Source organism: Triticum dicoccoides, chromosome 1B (genome assembly GCF_002162155.2).
Source record: "Triticum dicoccoides isolate Atlit2015 ecotype Zavitan chromosome 1B, WEW_v2.0, whole genome shotgun sequence".
NCBI classification, from domain to species: Eukaryota; Viridiplantae; Streptophyta; class Magnoliopsida; order Poales; family Poaceae; genus Triticum; species Triticum dicoccoides.
Window position 1 is genome coordinate 699,072,407 of NC_041381.1, and position 13,618 is coordinate 699,086,024.

Genomic DNA, 13,618 nt, shown 5'->3' on the forward strand with positions numbered 1-13,618 from the left:
AATTTTTTTCTTTTCTGCATTATTTATTTTCTTGTATTTATTTTTGAGTAATTTTTATATAGTTTTTTCTTTTCTGCTTTATTTGCTTTCTTCTATTTATTTCTGAGTAGTTTTTTTGCTATATTTAGTTTCTTTGTGAATATTTTTGCTTTATATAATTTTTTTCTTTTCTGCATTATTTATTTTCTTGTATTTATTTTTGAGTAATTTTTTTATATAGTTTTTTCTCGCATTTTCAGAGTTTTCAGAGTTTTTCTCTCATATACCAAAATGATGATACCTTCAACATTTTCAGAGTTTGTTTTGTAGTGATTTTTATTTTCACGGTCATTTAGCTCTGATCTAAACAAATCGGTGACTGAAAAACAGCAAATGATGTCAGAACGTGTTGGAAGACCAAATGCTACTGAACACAAAAAAAATACATTGATCAGTACCGCCTTCAGCCAAAACACGCTACTGATACAGAGAAGTACAAAAAAAGTACATTGATCATCCGAAATCGGCCCTGATACTTCGAAAGAGATTGTCCACAAGAAGTCCGAAGTTCTGATAAGTTATTAAAAATAAAAAAAAAGGCGCAATGCTCGTTAATTAGCTTCAAGCCTTTCGGAATAGGGTAGACTACAGTGCACATAGCTCCGTGCAATCTATTCTATTCCGAAAGGCTTGAAGCTAAGCAACCTGCAGGTGAGCATTGCGCCTCTCCTTCATTGTCTCTGCACTCACCTACTGCCTCTCTCCTAGCGAGGTGGGACTAAAAATCAGCTTAATAAGAAACTCTAGTACCGGTTCATGCCATGAACCGGTACTAAAGGTGTTCGTGGGGCCCACAGCCTGACAAAGCATTGTTAGTACCGGTTCGTGGCATGAACCGGTACTAATTGTTGCCCACGAACCGGTACTAATGATGTCCGCCCGCCTAGCCGTTGGAACCGGCACTAATGGACACATTAGTGCCGGCTCAAATTCAAACCGGCACTAATGTGCTTCACATTTGACCATTTTTCTACTAGTGAAATGACATCAGATTTTTCTTTACCAATATTGATGCTTAGCATTATTTTCAATAATGCTATAGTTGTTTGTATGGTACGTCAGATCGCTGCACCGAAGTCCATGAAACTCTCTGTCCTAGTGAAAGCTCATGTATCATAGTTGTGAGCCCTAGTGGTACAATGTACGTGATATCTGACCTTACCATGTCATAAACAATGGAGCAGAAGCGCGATGTTATCTACTACTGCAACGGAAGAGGGTGGGTTTAGGTGGTGCACGTCCCCACTGTATCCGAAGGGAAAGGAACAAAAGCGTGAGCTTTGTTTCCTTGGCTACGAAATGATCAACCATAGCAATCGCGGCTTGACGTTGATGTGGATTGCTTTTCTTACATATTTCTTGAGTGCTTAAGATGACAAGTAGTCAAGTGGGCAGTCCTAAATCACACGGTGATTGATAGTAGTTAGTAGTAGTAGTGCCCTGCTTTGTTTATTTGCAGTTTCGTGGTATCTTGTAGACAAGGTTGATTGTAAGATGATTGGCCGAGAGATTGGGAGGATACTAATGAGTTTTCTAAATGATCCAGAACAGATTGAGTTGTTTAGTTTATCCATCATGTAAAGTTGCGTCAAGCAGTTAGGGCATCTCCAACGTTAAACCGTAAATGGACATCGCAAATGTCCGTTTTTTATGTCCGGAGGTGATCCACGGACGTGGTGTGTTACTTACCATGTTATAAACAATGGAGCAAAAGCACGATGTTATCTACTACTGCAATAGAAGAGGGTGGGCTTATGTGGTGCATGTCCCCACTGTATCCGAAGGGAAAAGAGCAAAAGCGTGAGCTTTCTTTCCTTGGCTACAAATTTATATTTTACTCCGCTAAGTTTAGGGGATTGGCTAGAGCCGATCAAAACTTAGTGAAGTATTAATACTCCACTAATGTTTACTCGGCTGGATACTCTACTATATTTTAGAGGATAGGTTAGAAATGCCCATAAGAAATACTCCTATAGAAGATAAGATGTAATGTACTCTATTCATGCAAAATCTTTGGGTGAAGGCAATCCGTTAGAAGTTGCATCCAGGCAGTGCAATTCTCACGTGGCTCCTTTTCTAAAAAAAATCTCATGTGGCTGAAAAGCTGATCGTAAGGTTGGTCGTAGTGGAGAGTAGTGGGCAATGTCACATGTGTGGTAATATAGATGTGTTTATTTATTATTTTATAGATTTATTTTGCATCGGGAAGCGCTATGTGACGGTAACATATTATCTACCTATCTCCTCATTAACTATTTGCCATCTCATCATTTTTTCTTATGTGACATCTATAATACTACTTATGTTACTCCCACTATGACCAGCCTAACTGAGCAGCAAACATGAGCTTCCGCTATCACTGCCACGTGGCAGTGGCTGTCTACGCTAGAGACCGCAGAGAAACGAGCGGACCAAGCAGCAATGAGAAGACTAGAGTGCTCAGTCGCACTCGCACGAACATCAGCTCGGCGATTCCATCCAACTGCAGGTTTCGAATATGCCAGAGATAGAGAACGTACGGTAGAAACTAGCGAAAAAGTTTTGGTAAAATCAGGAACTTATAAGACTTCAGACACAAACTCTACTAACAGGCCAAAATTTTGTTCCTACAAATTGTATACAGAGTCTAAAGCACCTCCCAATCTGCCTATGATGTGACAGTATAACTTGTGCGGGAAACGCCATTGTGTTGGTTCACTCGCACTCGGGAATGGCGCTCAGATCGGGTGCGAACCGCGGCTGCATCCTCCCGGCACTCTTCGCACGCGCCACCGGCCGCCTCTTGGCTGCCAGCGTTGGCACGGTCTTGTAAGCGACGGTCTCGTCCACCTCCTGGAGTGGGGCGAAGACGAGCGGCGCCACCGAGCCGGCGTGCCTCCGTCGTCTAGCACCGGTGGAGGAGGCGACGGTGTTGGTCTTAACGAGGGCCGCGGACGCCCTGACGGCGAGAGCGGCGAGGTCCTCGCGCCGGAGGCCGTTCCGTCGAGCCTCAGCAGGGAGCACGAAGTATATCTGCCCCGGGCGGAGCTCCTCGGCCACGCCCACGGCGGCCACGGGGCCATCGAAGGGCATCTCGTCGGCGTCGCACAGGAACCAACCGGCGTCCCCAGCCACGGAGTCCTCTAGCGCCTGGCCCGCTGTGGCCGGGCGCGGGTACTCCCGCAGCTCACCCGTTGGCAGCAGTACCATAGCCGTCGAGGCAGGCTGTCCCTTTGCCCGCACCGCCGCCGCCGTGCTGCCGCTGGACATGCAGAGCCCCATTTTCTTGGCGTCTGTGGTGATCTTTTTGTTGTGTGAGCTATGGGTTGGGAGACGGTGATGGCGATGAAGGAGCCTTGGTCGGGCAGTTATATATACGAGGAATATGACACAGTGCCGTTTGGCAGGGGCCAGGGCAGCCTTTTCCTCAAACCGTTTGGGAGTGGAAGCTGCGTGTACGTGGTGAATACGTACCTACTCTACTTTACGGAGGGAGTCTTTTTTTTTTTTTTGAACAAAGCAAGGCACCAGGAAGGTGCCCAATTTCCATTGACAGCTTGAAAAGTCATTACAAAGTACAGAGGCCAGAGAATACAGAGCAGGAGATACAGCCAGAAAAAGAAGCTGAATGGAATAGCAAAGATAGGTTGAAACAAGTCAACCAGATGATCTGCAGCTAAAAGAATGAGAGAAGGGCACTTAGTAGATCTATCTTGAAAGTAAGAAGAAGCGTGAAAGTGTCTTCAATCCTGAAGAAAGCTTTGAAGAAGAAGCCTAGAAATCACAACTTAGTTGAAGCGTCCTCTGAGCTTAGTAGCAGTACACCTTGTGTAGACGGTAACCTGTGACAGAGAAGTGAGCTAAAGCTGCCGCCACTGGACAGAGGTCTGCAGCGTGTGATCTAGTGGAGCAAGACATTATAGGTTGATTTGTTGCCTGATACACCTGCTGAGCAAGGTTGTGAGCTACTCCATTTAGATTCCTGGAAATATGAAAGACCTGAGCATTGAGATTAGTATAACTTTTAATAATAGTAGCCAAGTAATTTATGATATTCCAAGGCGTAGCAGGATGGGAGATATTCTTAGAAGCTACTGCACAAGCAAGCGGAAGACAGTCCGTTAAAAAAGTTGGCTGCTGCACATTTAAGAAGTTTGCTAGCATAGCAGCACAAGCCAGGGCCTTGGCTTCCGCCTGAATGGGATCAATGGTTACAGGTGCAGAAGCTTGAATCTGAATGTTGAGCTCTCCATGATCAGCAGGGAGAGAAAAGTAGATACCAATACCTGTACCAACCTGTCCTCGAAGAGCACCTGGTATTTTTGAAGTTCGAAAAGCCGCATCGGAATAAATCTTCGGCCCCTTAATAATGAGATCAGATTGGATGGATTTGCCCTGTATAGGAATTTGCTGTTCATTATGAAGATTGTTAGTAACATTATGTTGGTCATCAGATGACAAAAGTGCCTCAGCTTGCATTGCACAATCCATACTAGCAGCCATAATGTGGATCTTATTAGGATGCCCTTTCCTGCGCTCGAAAAGACAATCATTCCTAGCTTTCCATAAAGTCCATAAAAAATTGAAAATATTCTAGAACGAAGCATGAGGATGATGTGAACCCATTAAAGAAGTAATGGTGGTAAGCAAAGAGTCCTGATTATGAACGAGAGCATCAGATCTAATATACCAAGGATGAGCATACCAGGCAGCTCTAGCAAAATGACAAAGGAAAAAAAGATGAAAATCATCCTCTTGTTGAGTACATCTGGAGCAAATTTGAGGAATATGGTTGGAGAATCTTCCTGCTCTCATACCAGTAGGCAGAGCGTTGCTGAGAAGACGCCAAGCAAACGTTTTAATTTTAGGAAGCAAAGATTTGTGCTTCCACACCATATTGAGAAAGTTTTTTAAGTCCGCAGAAACTTGAGAGGGAGTTGTTCTAGGATGGGCATGAATGTTTTGTAAGCAAAAATTGTAAGCAGATTTAGGAGAACAACTACCATTCTTCGCTAAAGGCCAACAAAGCACATCATCATTATCATCCTGAATAATGTCAGTATTAATTATATGAGAAGGCAGCGACTCCCGGAAAAGTTGAAAGATGAGTTGATGGTTCCAAGTCTTGTTATCAGCCATCCAAAGATCCCTAACTAAAGACGGATAAACAAAGCCTGAATGCTGAGGAATGAGATAGTCATGAATAGTATTCCAGTGGGTACACCAAGGCATACTCCATAAACTGATATTTCCTTGAGTAAGCTGATAGAAAGCATGATTCTTAATATTGGGAAACATTTTGAGGATAGAAGCCCAAAAAGCAGATTTAGGAGGAGCAGGAGTAGCCTTCCAAATAGTGGTGTTAGGGAAATATTTCGCTCGGAGAACAGAGTATAAATGTGAAGATGGATTAATTACTAACCTCCAGGCTGCAGCCAGAATGAGACTCTCATTGATTGCCTTCAAGTTTCTTATACCTAACCCTCCTTCTGATTTGGAATTGCAAATGTCCTTCCAAGCTCGAAGACAAAGGCCTTTCCTGGAATCTGTTTCTCTAATACCTGTCCACCAGAAGTTCCTGATTACTGCAGTAAGTTTTGCAATGAATTTTTTAGGAAGAAGAATATTGGACATATAATAAACAGGAATGGCCGAAAAGACAGCACGAATTAATTCTAATCTAGCAGCATGAGAGAGCATGTTAGCTTTATAAGAGGGCAACTTATTTAAAAATTTGCCCAATACAAAGTTGTAAGCAGTTGCTCTATTATTAGCAGGAAGGATGAGAGGATGACCAAGGTGAGTAAAGTTATTATCAAGGGTAGCCACTGGAAAAATGATTTTAATGTCATCCATAACCTGTTGGGGAACATGGGAACTGAAAAGAATAGCAGATTTGTTCCAATTGGGTGTTTGACCAGAGCTAGCACAGAAATGATGAATGAGGTTGGCCATAGCCTGAGCTTCCTCACAAGTGGCCTGTCCACACACAAGAAGATCGTCTGCAAACAGCAAAGAATGCACAGAAGGGCAATTTGGTCCAAGTGAAATACCTTGTAAATGATTGGCCCTCAAAGCTTCAGTCAGCATAATGGAGAGCTCATTAATGGCCAAAACAAACAAAATAAGGCGACATGGGACAGCCCTGTCTGATACCTCTGGAACTCTTAAATTTTTTAGAGGGCTGACCATTAATAAGCACAGAGAAAGTAGGCGAGGAGATACACGCATGAATCAAATTAATGAAATGACCATGCAGCCCTTTACGAGTTAAGGCAGAAACTATGAAGTTCCATTCCAAACGATCAAAAGCTTTAGCAAGATCTATTTTAAGCATGAAAGCACTATGATTCCAAGATTTAAGTGAAAAAGAGTGAGCAATCTCCTGAGCAATAATGATGTTATCACTAATATGCCTACCTTGAATAAAAGCCTGTTGAGCAGGATCAATATAATCAGGAAGGTGAGATTTAAGTCTATTAGCCAAAGACTTGGCAATGATTTTGTAAATCACGTTACAAAGGCTAATAGGCCTGTAATCAGTGGGAAGCAGGGGCACCAATTTCTTAGGAATGCGAGCAATATTGGTGTTATTAATATGAGAAGGAAGGGTAGCTGTTTGATAAAAATTAGTAACAAGTTGAGTTAACTCTTCCCCAATCCAGTCCCAAGTAGCTAAATAAAATTCAACATTGAAACCATCAGGTCCAGGAGAAGCGTTAAGCTTCATATCTTTGAGAATCTGCAAGATTTCAGCGTTATCCGGAATGGAATAAGTAGGATCATTGTTATGATTGTACCCCTGATGAAGAGGAAAAGGTGGACAAACATTCGTATTAGGGGATGAAAAAATATAGTTGAAGTAGTTCACAAAGGTTTGCATAATGGCATTAGGATTACAGTGAATGAGGTCATGTTCATCCTTAATAGAACAGATAGTATTTCTCTTCCTACGCTTAATAACAGCCTGATGAAAAAACTTAGTATTACGATCACCTTTAGAAACCCAATTATTCTTACTCCTTTGCTTATAATATTGATTAATCTTAGAAAGCATTAATTCATACCTTGCCGTTAGAGAACATTGGAGATCTTGATTTTGCCGATGAAGAGGAAGTTGTTGCAGTTCATTGATTTTTGACTCCAAGGCCGAAAGCTCATTTTGAAGTGGTTTTTTCTTCCTGCACCAATTTTTGAGAGATCCTGCAAGATAGGAAGATTTTTCTACAAAAGAAATATGAGAAGCATTGTTCCAAACATTCTTAGTGAAGGAATGGAAGTCTTGTTCCATAAGCCACCAGTTTTCAAATTTGAAAGTTTGTTTAGGTCTCACAAAATTACCATCAGTAGAGATCAAAATAGGGGCATGATCACTGAGAATGATAGGCAGATTTAAAACCTTAGTGTTGGGATAAAAAGAGCACCACTGAGAGTTAACCAGACATCGATCAAGACGTCTGTGAATGGGTTTAGAAGTGTTATGCCTACCACGCCAAGTGTATGCTGGACCGCTATAACCAATATCAAACAGACCACAATTTTTGACAAGAGAACGAAAAGCATGCATACGATAGTAGTTAATATTGCCATTACACCCATCAATATCATACAAGATGTCGTTCAAGTCTCCCATACAAACCATGGGTTTACCTAGGTTATCATAGACAAAAGCAGCAACTTGGTCCCAGATGACCGAAGTCTGCTTGTGGTACGGGTCACCATATATACACATCAAACAAAAATTGACCCCAGAGGCTACATGGATAACATTAGCTAATATATAGTGGAAAGTGGCAACATGAACAGTGACTTTGAGCTCATCGTTCCACATAAGCCAAAGACCGCCTGCAGTACGTCTAGAAGGAACAACAAAAGCATTAGACACGTCAAACCTATTAACAAGATCAATGGAACGGACTTTGGAAGATTTAATTTCAGAAACAAATGTTACCTGAGCTCGAGTAGACCGCATCAAGTTAGCAAGGTATAACATTCTTTCACTGCCAAGGCCCCTGCCCATACCTCGGCAGTTCCAAGCTATTGCCTTCATGTCTCACGAGGCGCGTTAGGGCCATGCGCCGCTGCCCAAGAAACAGAGAAATCCATGCCATCTTCTCCTTGATTGGCAATTTCCATGTTGGTAACCCCATTGTTATCTGCTTGCTGACCAATGAGAAGATCCATCGGAACACCTTGGCGAGTGGAGCTAGTGTTATCTTGATTTTCCACGGGGGGCCTGACCTGTGGTGCTGTATGGGCTATGACCATCATCCAAACCCATGAACTGGAAGCGATCATGTCTAGGAGGAGAGATAGGACCCTTGAAAGAGCTATCTGCATCTGCACTGAGAGAGTGGGAAGGCGTCCTAATTGGGTATGGATCATAGCTTGTTGCTGCCTCTCTGCGTTGTTCCTCAGTAAGGCTGATTTGGTTAACAGCGGGATTGACATCCAAGTTTGCCACAAATTTGCTGCTGCTTCTGCACAGCTTACTGCTACCAACCATTGGATTAGATACAACCTCCCGGTGCCAAGTGTTATCACCATAGCAACGGCGAGGAAAGTGGCTGACAGAGGCACGCATACCTCCAAATTTCCCAGTTGGGGGAACATCCCATCTAGAAGCAGTAGATCGATGGCAGCTCCTGTCGACCGATGGATTTCTAGTAATATGAGGTTCTAGCAAGGGACGGGAGGGGGAATCGGCAACAAGGCAGGCGCTTCCTGTTGGGTCTCCAGATCGTAGAGGGGGAGAGGACCCAGATCGAGTGGCGGAAGCATGAGCGAGAGGGGCGAGGCCAGGCGGAGGCGCTCTGAGCAGGCCCGGTCCAGCTAGGGGGCTGGGACTGCGCCCGCAACAATTCTGCCGACTGCCAGGCCTTCCTGAGCGGAAGGAGGTGCATCTGAAGGGCCAGTCAACTCCAATTGCTTCAACGGCGGCAATGGGGGATTCAGAATGGCTGCAATAGGTCGTTTAGGAGAGAGCTTTGGTGGAGAAGGGAGTCTGCGCCAGGAGGAAGATGGAGAGGACAAAGGTCTAGGGTGAAGAGTAGTGGTGCCTCTCTGTATTGGAAAAAATTTCTCCATAGCTGGGTTCTGAGAAGTGAGACGAGCAGAGTGTGCAGGCGAACTGAGCAGATTTGGGAAAGAATTGGGGTTTGCTGGTTCAGGCTGACGAGAGGTGTGCAGGGTAGAAGACGGAGAGGCAGCCGTGGATTGAAGAATACAAATATATTTCTGTCCTTGCAATATTTGAGTGGGTTGGTACTGCTGTTGGCCCAGCTGTGACCCAAGAATTTGTCTGGGAATGTCCATCTCACCTGCAGCTGAAAACTGAGGTTCCAAAACAGGATCAGTTGATGGGCCTGCCTGGTTTTTTTCGCCCTCCTGAACCGGTACCGACCTGGAGACAGTCGTCTGCAGAGGAGGGTCAGTACTTTCAATCAGCTTGTCTCCCACATAAATGCACCGCCTTATCTCTGCATCTGTAACAATTGTGTTTGGTGGAGCAGCCACCACTGTAGTCATGGAGCACCGCTCGGAGCATGAACAGTAGTGCAATGGGCCTAAGAAAGATGAACAAGGTGTTGGCTCTGCCCCTGGATCCCTTCTGGAAGTGAACCTGAGTGATCTCCCCTGTGGATTTGCATTGTAACATTTTCCAATTGGTTTTTTTGACCTTGAAGAGGAATAGTGTCAGAAGGCAAGATAGTCTTGGCTCTATCTTGCCTTTGTTGCTGAGACTGTTTCTGAAACCTGATGAGTTGAGGATTTGAAGAAGTGGAGAAAACAGATTCTGAACTCTTAGGAGATTGTTCAGTATTAGCAGCTGGGATGAGCTCAATCTTATTCATCCACTGTCCAAATCTAGCCGCAGGAATCTGATGTAACTGAATGTTTAGCCTCTGTCTAGAAATCAGCAAATTATTCCTAGTGTCACAGTGTTGCACGCTATGAAACAGCTGACCACAGAAGGTGCAAATCCTACCAATCTTTTCATAGAACAAATAGACCCAGGATGCAAAATTCTCAGGAAAAGATATCCATATCTTATCTCTAACAGGATTGGCGACAGACATCTTAATAGTACCCCACATGTAATCAGGTTTTGCTGAAAGCATGGCTTGAACAAAAGGATGAAAATCTGAAACTTCGCCCAAAGTGTTCAGAATCTTCAGTAGCAGTTCTTGAGAACGGAAACGAGCAGGGACACCATAAATACGAACAGTAATGAAGACAATGTCAAACTTATAATCCTGAATATCCTTACTATGATCTTGAGGATACATGACTCAATCAAAAAATTATCAGATCCCATACTCCAGGGCTGCCTAGTGAACACGAACATAGCAGATTGCAAGGACTGAAAGTGTGCCACAAATATGTACTTTGAAAGTTGAGATATACCCTGATAATTCTCCCTCCATGCTCTGGCCATAGACTGCTGAACTACGTCTTGTGCTCCAACTTGGGCAAAACAAGCCACCGCGTCTTGGCTCAGAGTATGTGTTCTTAGGGCATCTCCAGCCGTTGGAGCCCCCCCAGGACAATCGCCGGATCGAAAATAGCATGTCCTGGGGGGCAAATCGCTTCCGCCGGCGCCTCCATGAACCCGTGTTCCCACTTTCCAGTCGTTGGCGTCCTCGGAAGAATCGCTGGGCATAAAGTGATTGGGTTGGCCAGGAAAAAGAATGCGTGAAGGAGTAGGATTGGCCGTTGCCTCCGTCGGCGCCCCCAGGAGCCCCCCAGCACGCTGGGTTTGGGCTGGGTTTACCGGCGCTAGTATGAGGTCTTGGGGGCGCTTGGGGGCATGGCTGGGCTGTTTTTTTTTTGCCCCTTTTACGGTGCCGGCGCAGAGAAAGTGGCGCTGGGGGTGGCACTTGGGGGGCGGCTGGAGATGCTCTTACTCAAACTTTGGTGAAGCTAAAAAAACAATAGAACTAGTGCATGCATCACGTGGGAGACTTGACTATCGATTATACATGCACGTGATATATCGTTCATGCATCCCTCATTCGTCATTACTTTGGGATTCGTGTTACATTTTTGAATTTTTGGCAAATTTTACCGTGTTTCAAAGTACTAGATAATGTATCCATTGGTTTTATTTCTTGTTTCATTCCGCATCATCATGTTTCATGTGTACCAGCAAAACCACTCTAAAACAAAATGCACTCATACTTATTGGTGCAAAAAGAAACATTATGATACACTACGAGAAAAACAAAACCCAATGAAAAATCATGTAACAGTAGAAAACAAAACAAACCTTGCGACAAACCCAAAAACATGGCACAAATCTTAAAGAACTGACAGACGATGGATACACACATGAGTGAATATCATTTCTCATTCACATGGATGTTCTGCCGTGCTTATATATGGGATCTCCCCTTCTTTAATATTACTAAATAATTGCATAAACACAATTTTCTTGTACGTAATCACTGTGATTTTACGGTCATTTTACTGTTAATATGATTATGTATAAAAATGGAAATTGAATCAGTACTTATTGACTTATCAAAGAAACCATGATTTTATTTCTTATTGAAGTCAATAAGACATGGGCCAGTTGAGGTTGTCCTCAAGGAAAAATGGCCTACAAGAACTGTTGTAAATGTTCCATTCTGTACTATTGGAAACACCGGTTGAAAAAAATTGATAAAACAAAAAACAGACGATGTGAGGTGGAGGTATAGGAGGAAAGGAATAATGGACGACACAACCATAAGTATTATTTAGGTGCGCGAAAAAAATTTGAGGTGAAATATTTTTTTTAAGTTGAGAGAAAAAAGGGAGTTGATGGTGACGGTATATCGCACCTCTCTTGTTATACGAGACACGTGGGATATAAGTGAAAATTGGAAGGTTTTCATTTTTCAACGTATAATTTAAGATGTATGACACTATCATTTACAGATATATGACCATACATGGCACAGAAAATTAGGTATACCATGGTAGGAAAGTGGGTTGGTACATTTTTGAGCGCATGATTCAAGATGTATTGCCTTCCATCATTTGCATGTATATCCATGTATGATCACACAGAAATTATGAATGTCACAGTAAAAAGAGGAAATAGGTAATGTGTTATCGACTATTTAATGATGATTAATTGCTACGATTTTCGCGAATCAACCTGCGGGTGGATGGTTAGGAGGATTGTGGTAGAAAACCCACCAGGGTTCAAGTCCTAGAGTTGACACCGCTGCTCGCATTTTCCTGGATTAATTTCAGAACTTCCGGCGATGTGCGTTCAGTTGGAGGTGACGTTCTCGGCAACTACAAAGGTGTCTGTGGTGACTTCGTCAATCTGAAGATGACGTGCCGGCTCAATCTCTCAGAGGTGCTCATAAGGGTAAGGGGTGTGTGTGCGTGTATTCATAGGGGTGAGTGTATGTGCATATGTATGAGTGTTTACACATGTCTTGCAAAAACAAGTTGCTAATATCTACTCCACAAAAGAGGGTTAAAAATACTACATGATTGTGAACTTCAATTAGCAGCATATGTGTGTTCTTCATTTCAACTAGTAAACTAGGGTATAATACCTTACTAGCAAGACCCACTCCTTTGGTAATTCCATCAATAACAACCTTATCAAAAAACTCTTTGTTCCCTTAACCCTCTTATACCGAGGGTAAAGACCCTAGTATAGGAAATACTATATAACCACAATTATTGGACCAATATATTACTTGCTAAAGGAAATAGTTTTTTTAATGTCCTTTGTAAAAAGAGTTTATTAAATCCAAATTATGAAAAATGAATAAGGGGTTCTTATCCACATGCCACCAGGGAGACTAGATTGCATCTACTCCACTCATCGTCGCCATGGTGCGCCACCGAGGAAAGTGCAGGAAGTGGCAGGGAGGCCCTTTCGAGTTGTGGTGCCCTGGTGGGGCACATGATATGGCGGGGAGGGTCGGATGCTTCTCGTGCTACCATGCATGCATCGGCGGCTACAATGATTGGTCCGGAAAATTCTCCTTCGACACAAGCAACGTATGATTTTTCCGTGTCACGAGCCAGCTAAAAGACGTGAGTAGAAAAACAAGCATTATCAGCGGTCACCGGAGGCGGTAGTAACCAAGTTTATATGAAAGCCGCTTGTAATATATCGAGCGCAGGCGATTTACATTACTATAGATTAGTCCTGGCCATGGGCAGCCCGGCCCAGACGGCCCGACCTGACCCAGCCCGAAAAAGCCCGACCTGGCTCGACCCGACCTTGCCAACGGGCCGGGCCTGGGCCTAGATTTTGAGCCCGATGGCCTGGCTGTGCCAGGCCCGGACCCGTTGTATTCACCTTTAAGGAAGAGGCTCAGCTCGAGGCCCTGCGGGCTTTTAGCGTGATGGGCCGGACTCGGGCCTGATTTTTAGACCCGGTGTGCGGGCCGGGCTGGGCTCGGGCATGGGTTTCTGCATCGGGCTTTGGTAGGCCCGGCCCAAAGTCCGACCCGGCCCGACAGATGGCCAGGTATACTATAGATAGCTCCAGAGGCAGCTAGGATAACAAAACTGCGAGGAAGAAACAGTAGAGTCGGTTGCTAATTTGTAACCGCCTAAAATTTCTCGTCAGCGTAGGCAGTTT

The 13,618-nt window shown here is 43.9% G+C and overlaps 1 protein-coding gene across 1 annotated transcript; it reads right to left on the reverse strand.

Annotated features, from left to right (window-relative positions):
- Positions 1 to 2,733: 2,733 nt before the first annotated feature.
- On the reverse strand, positions 2,734 to 3,300 carry LOC119313666. The gene has a single exon (XM_037588942.1). It carries the CDS (start codon positions 3,298 to 3,300, stop codon positions 2,734 to 2,736), a length of 567 nt encoding a protein of 188 aa, XP_037444839.1.
- Between the last annotated feature and the right edge of the window lie 10,318 nt (positions 3,301 to 13,618).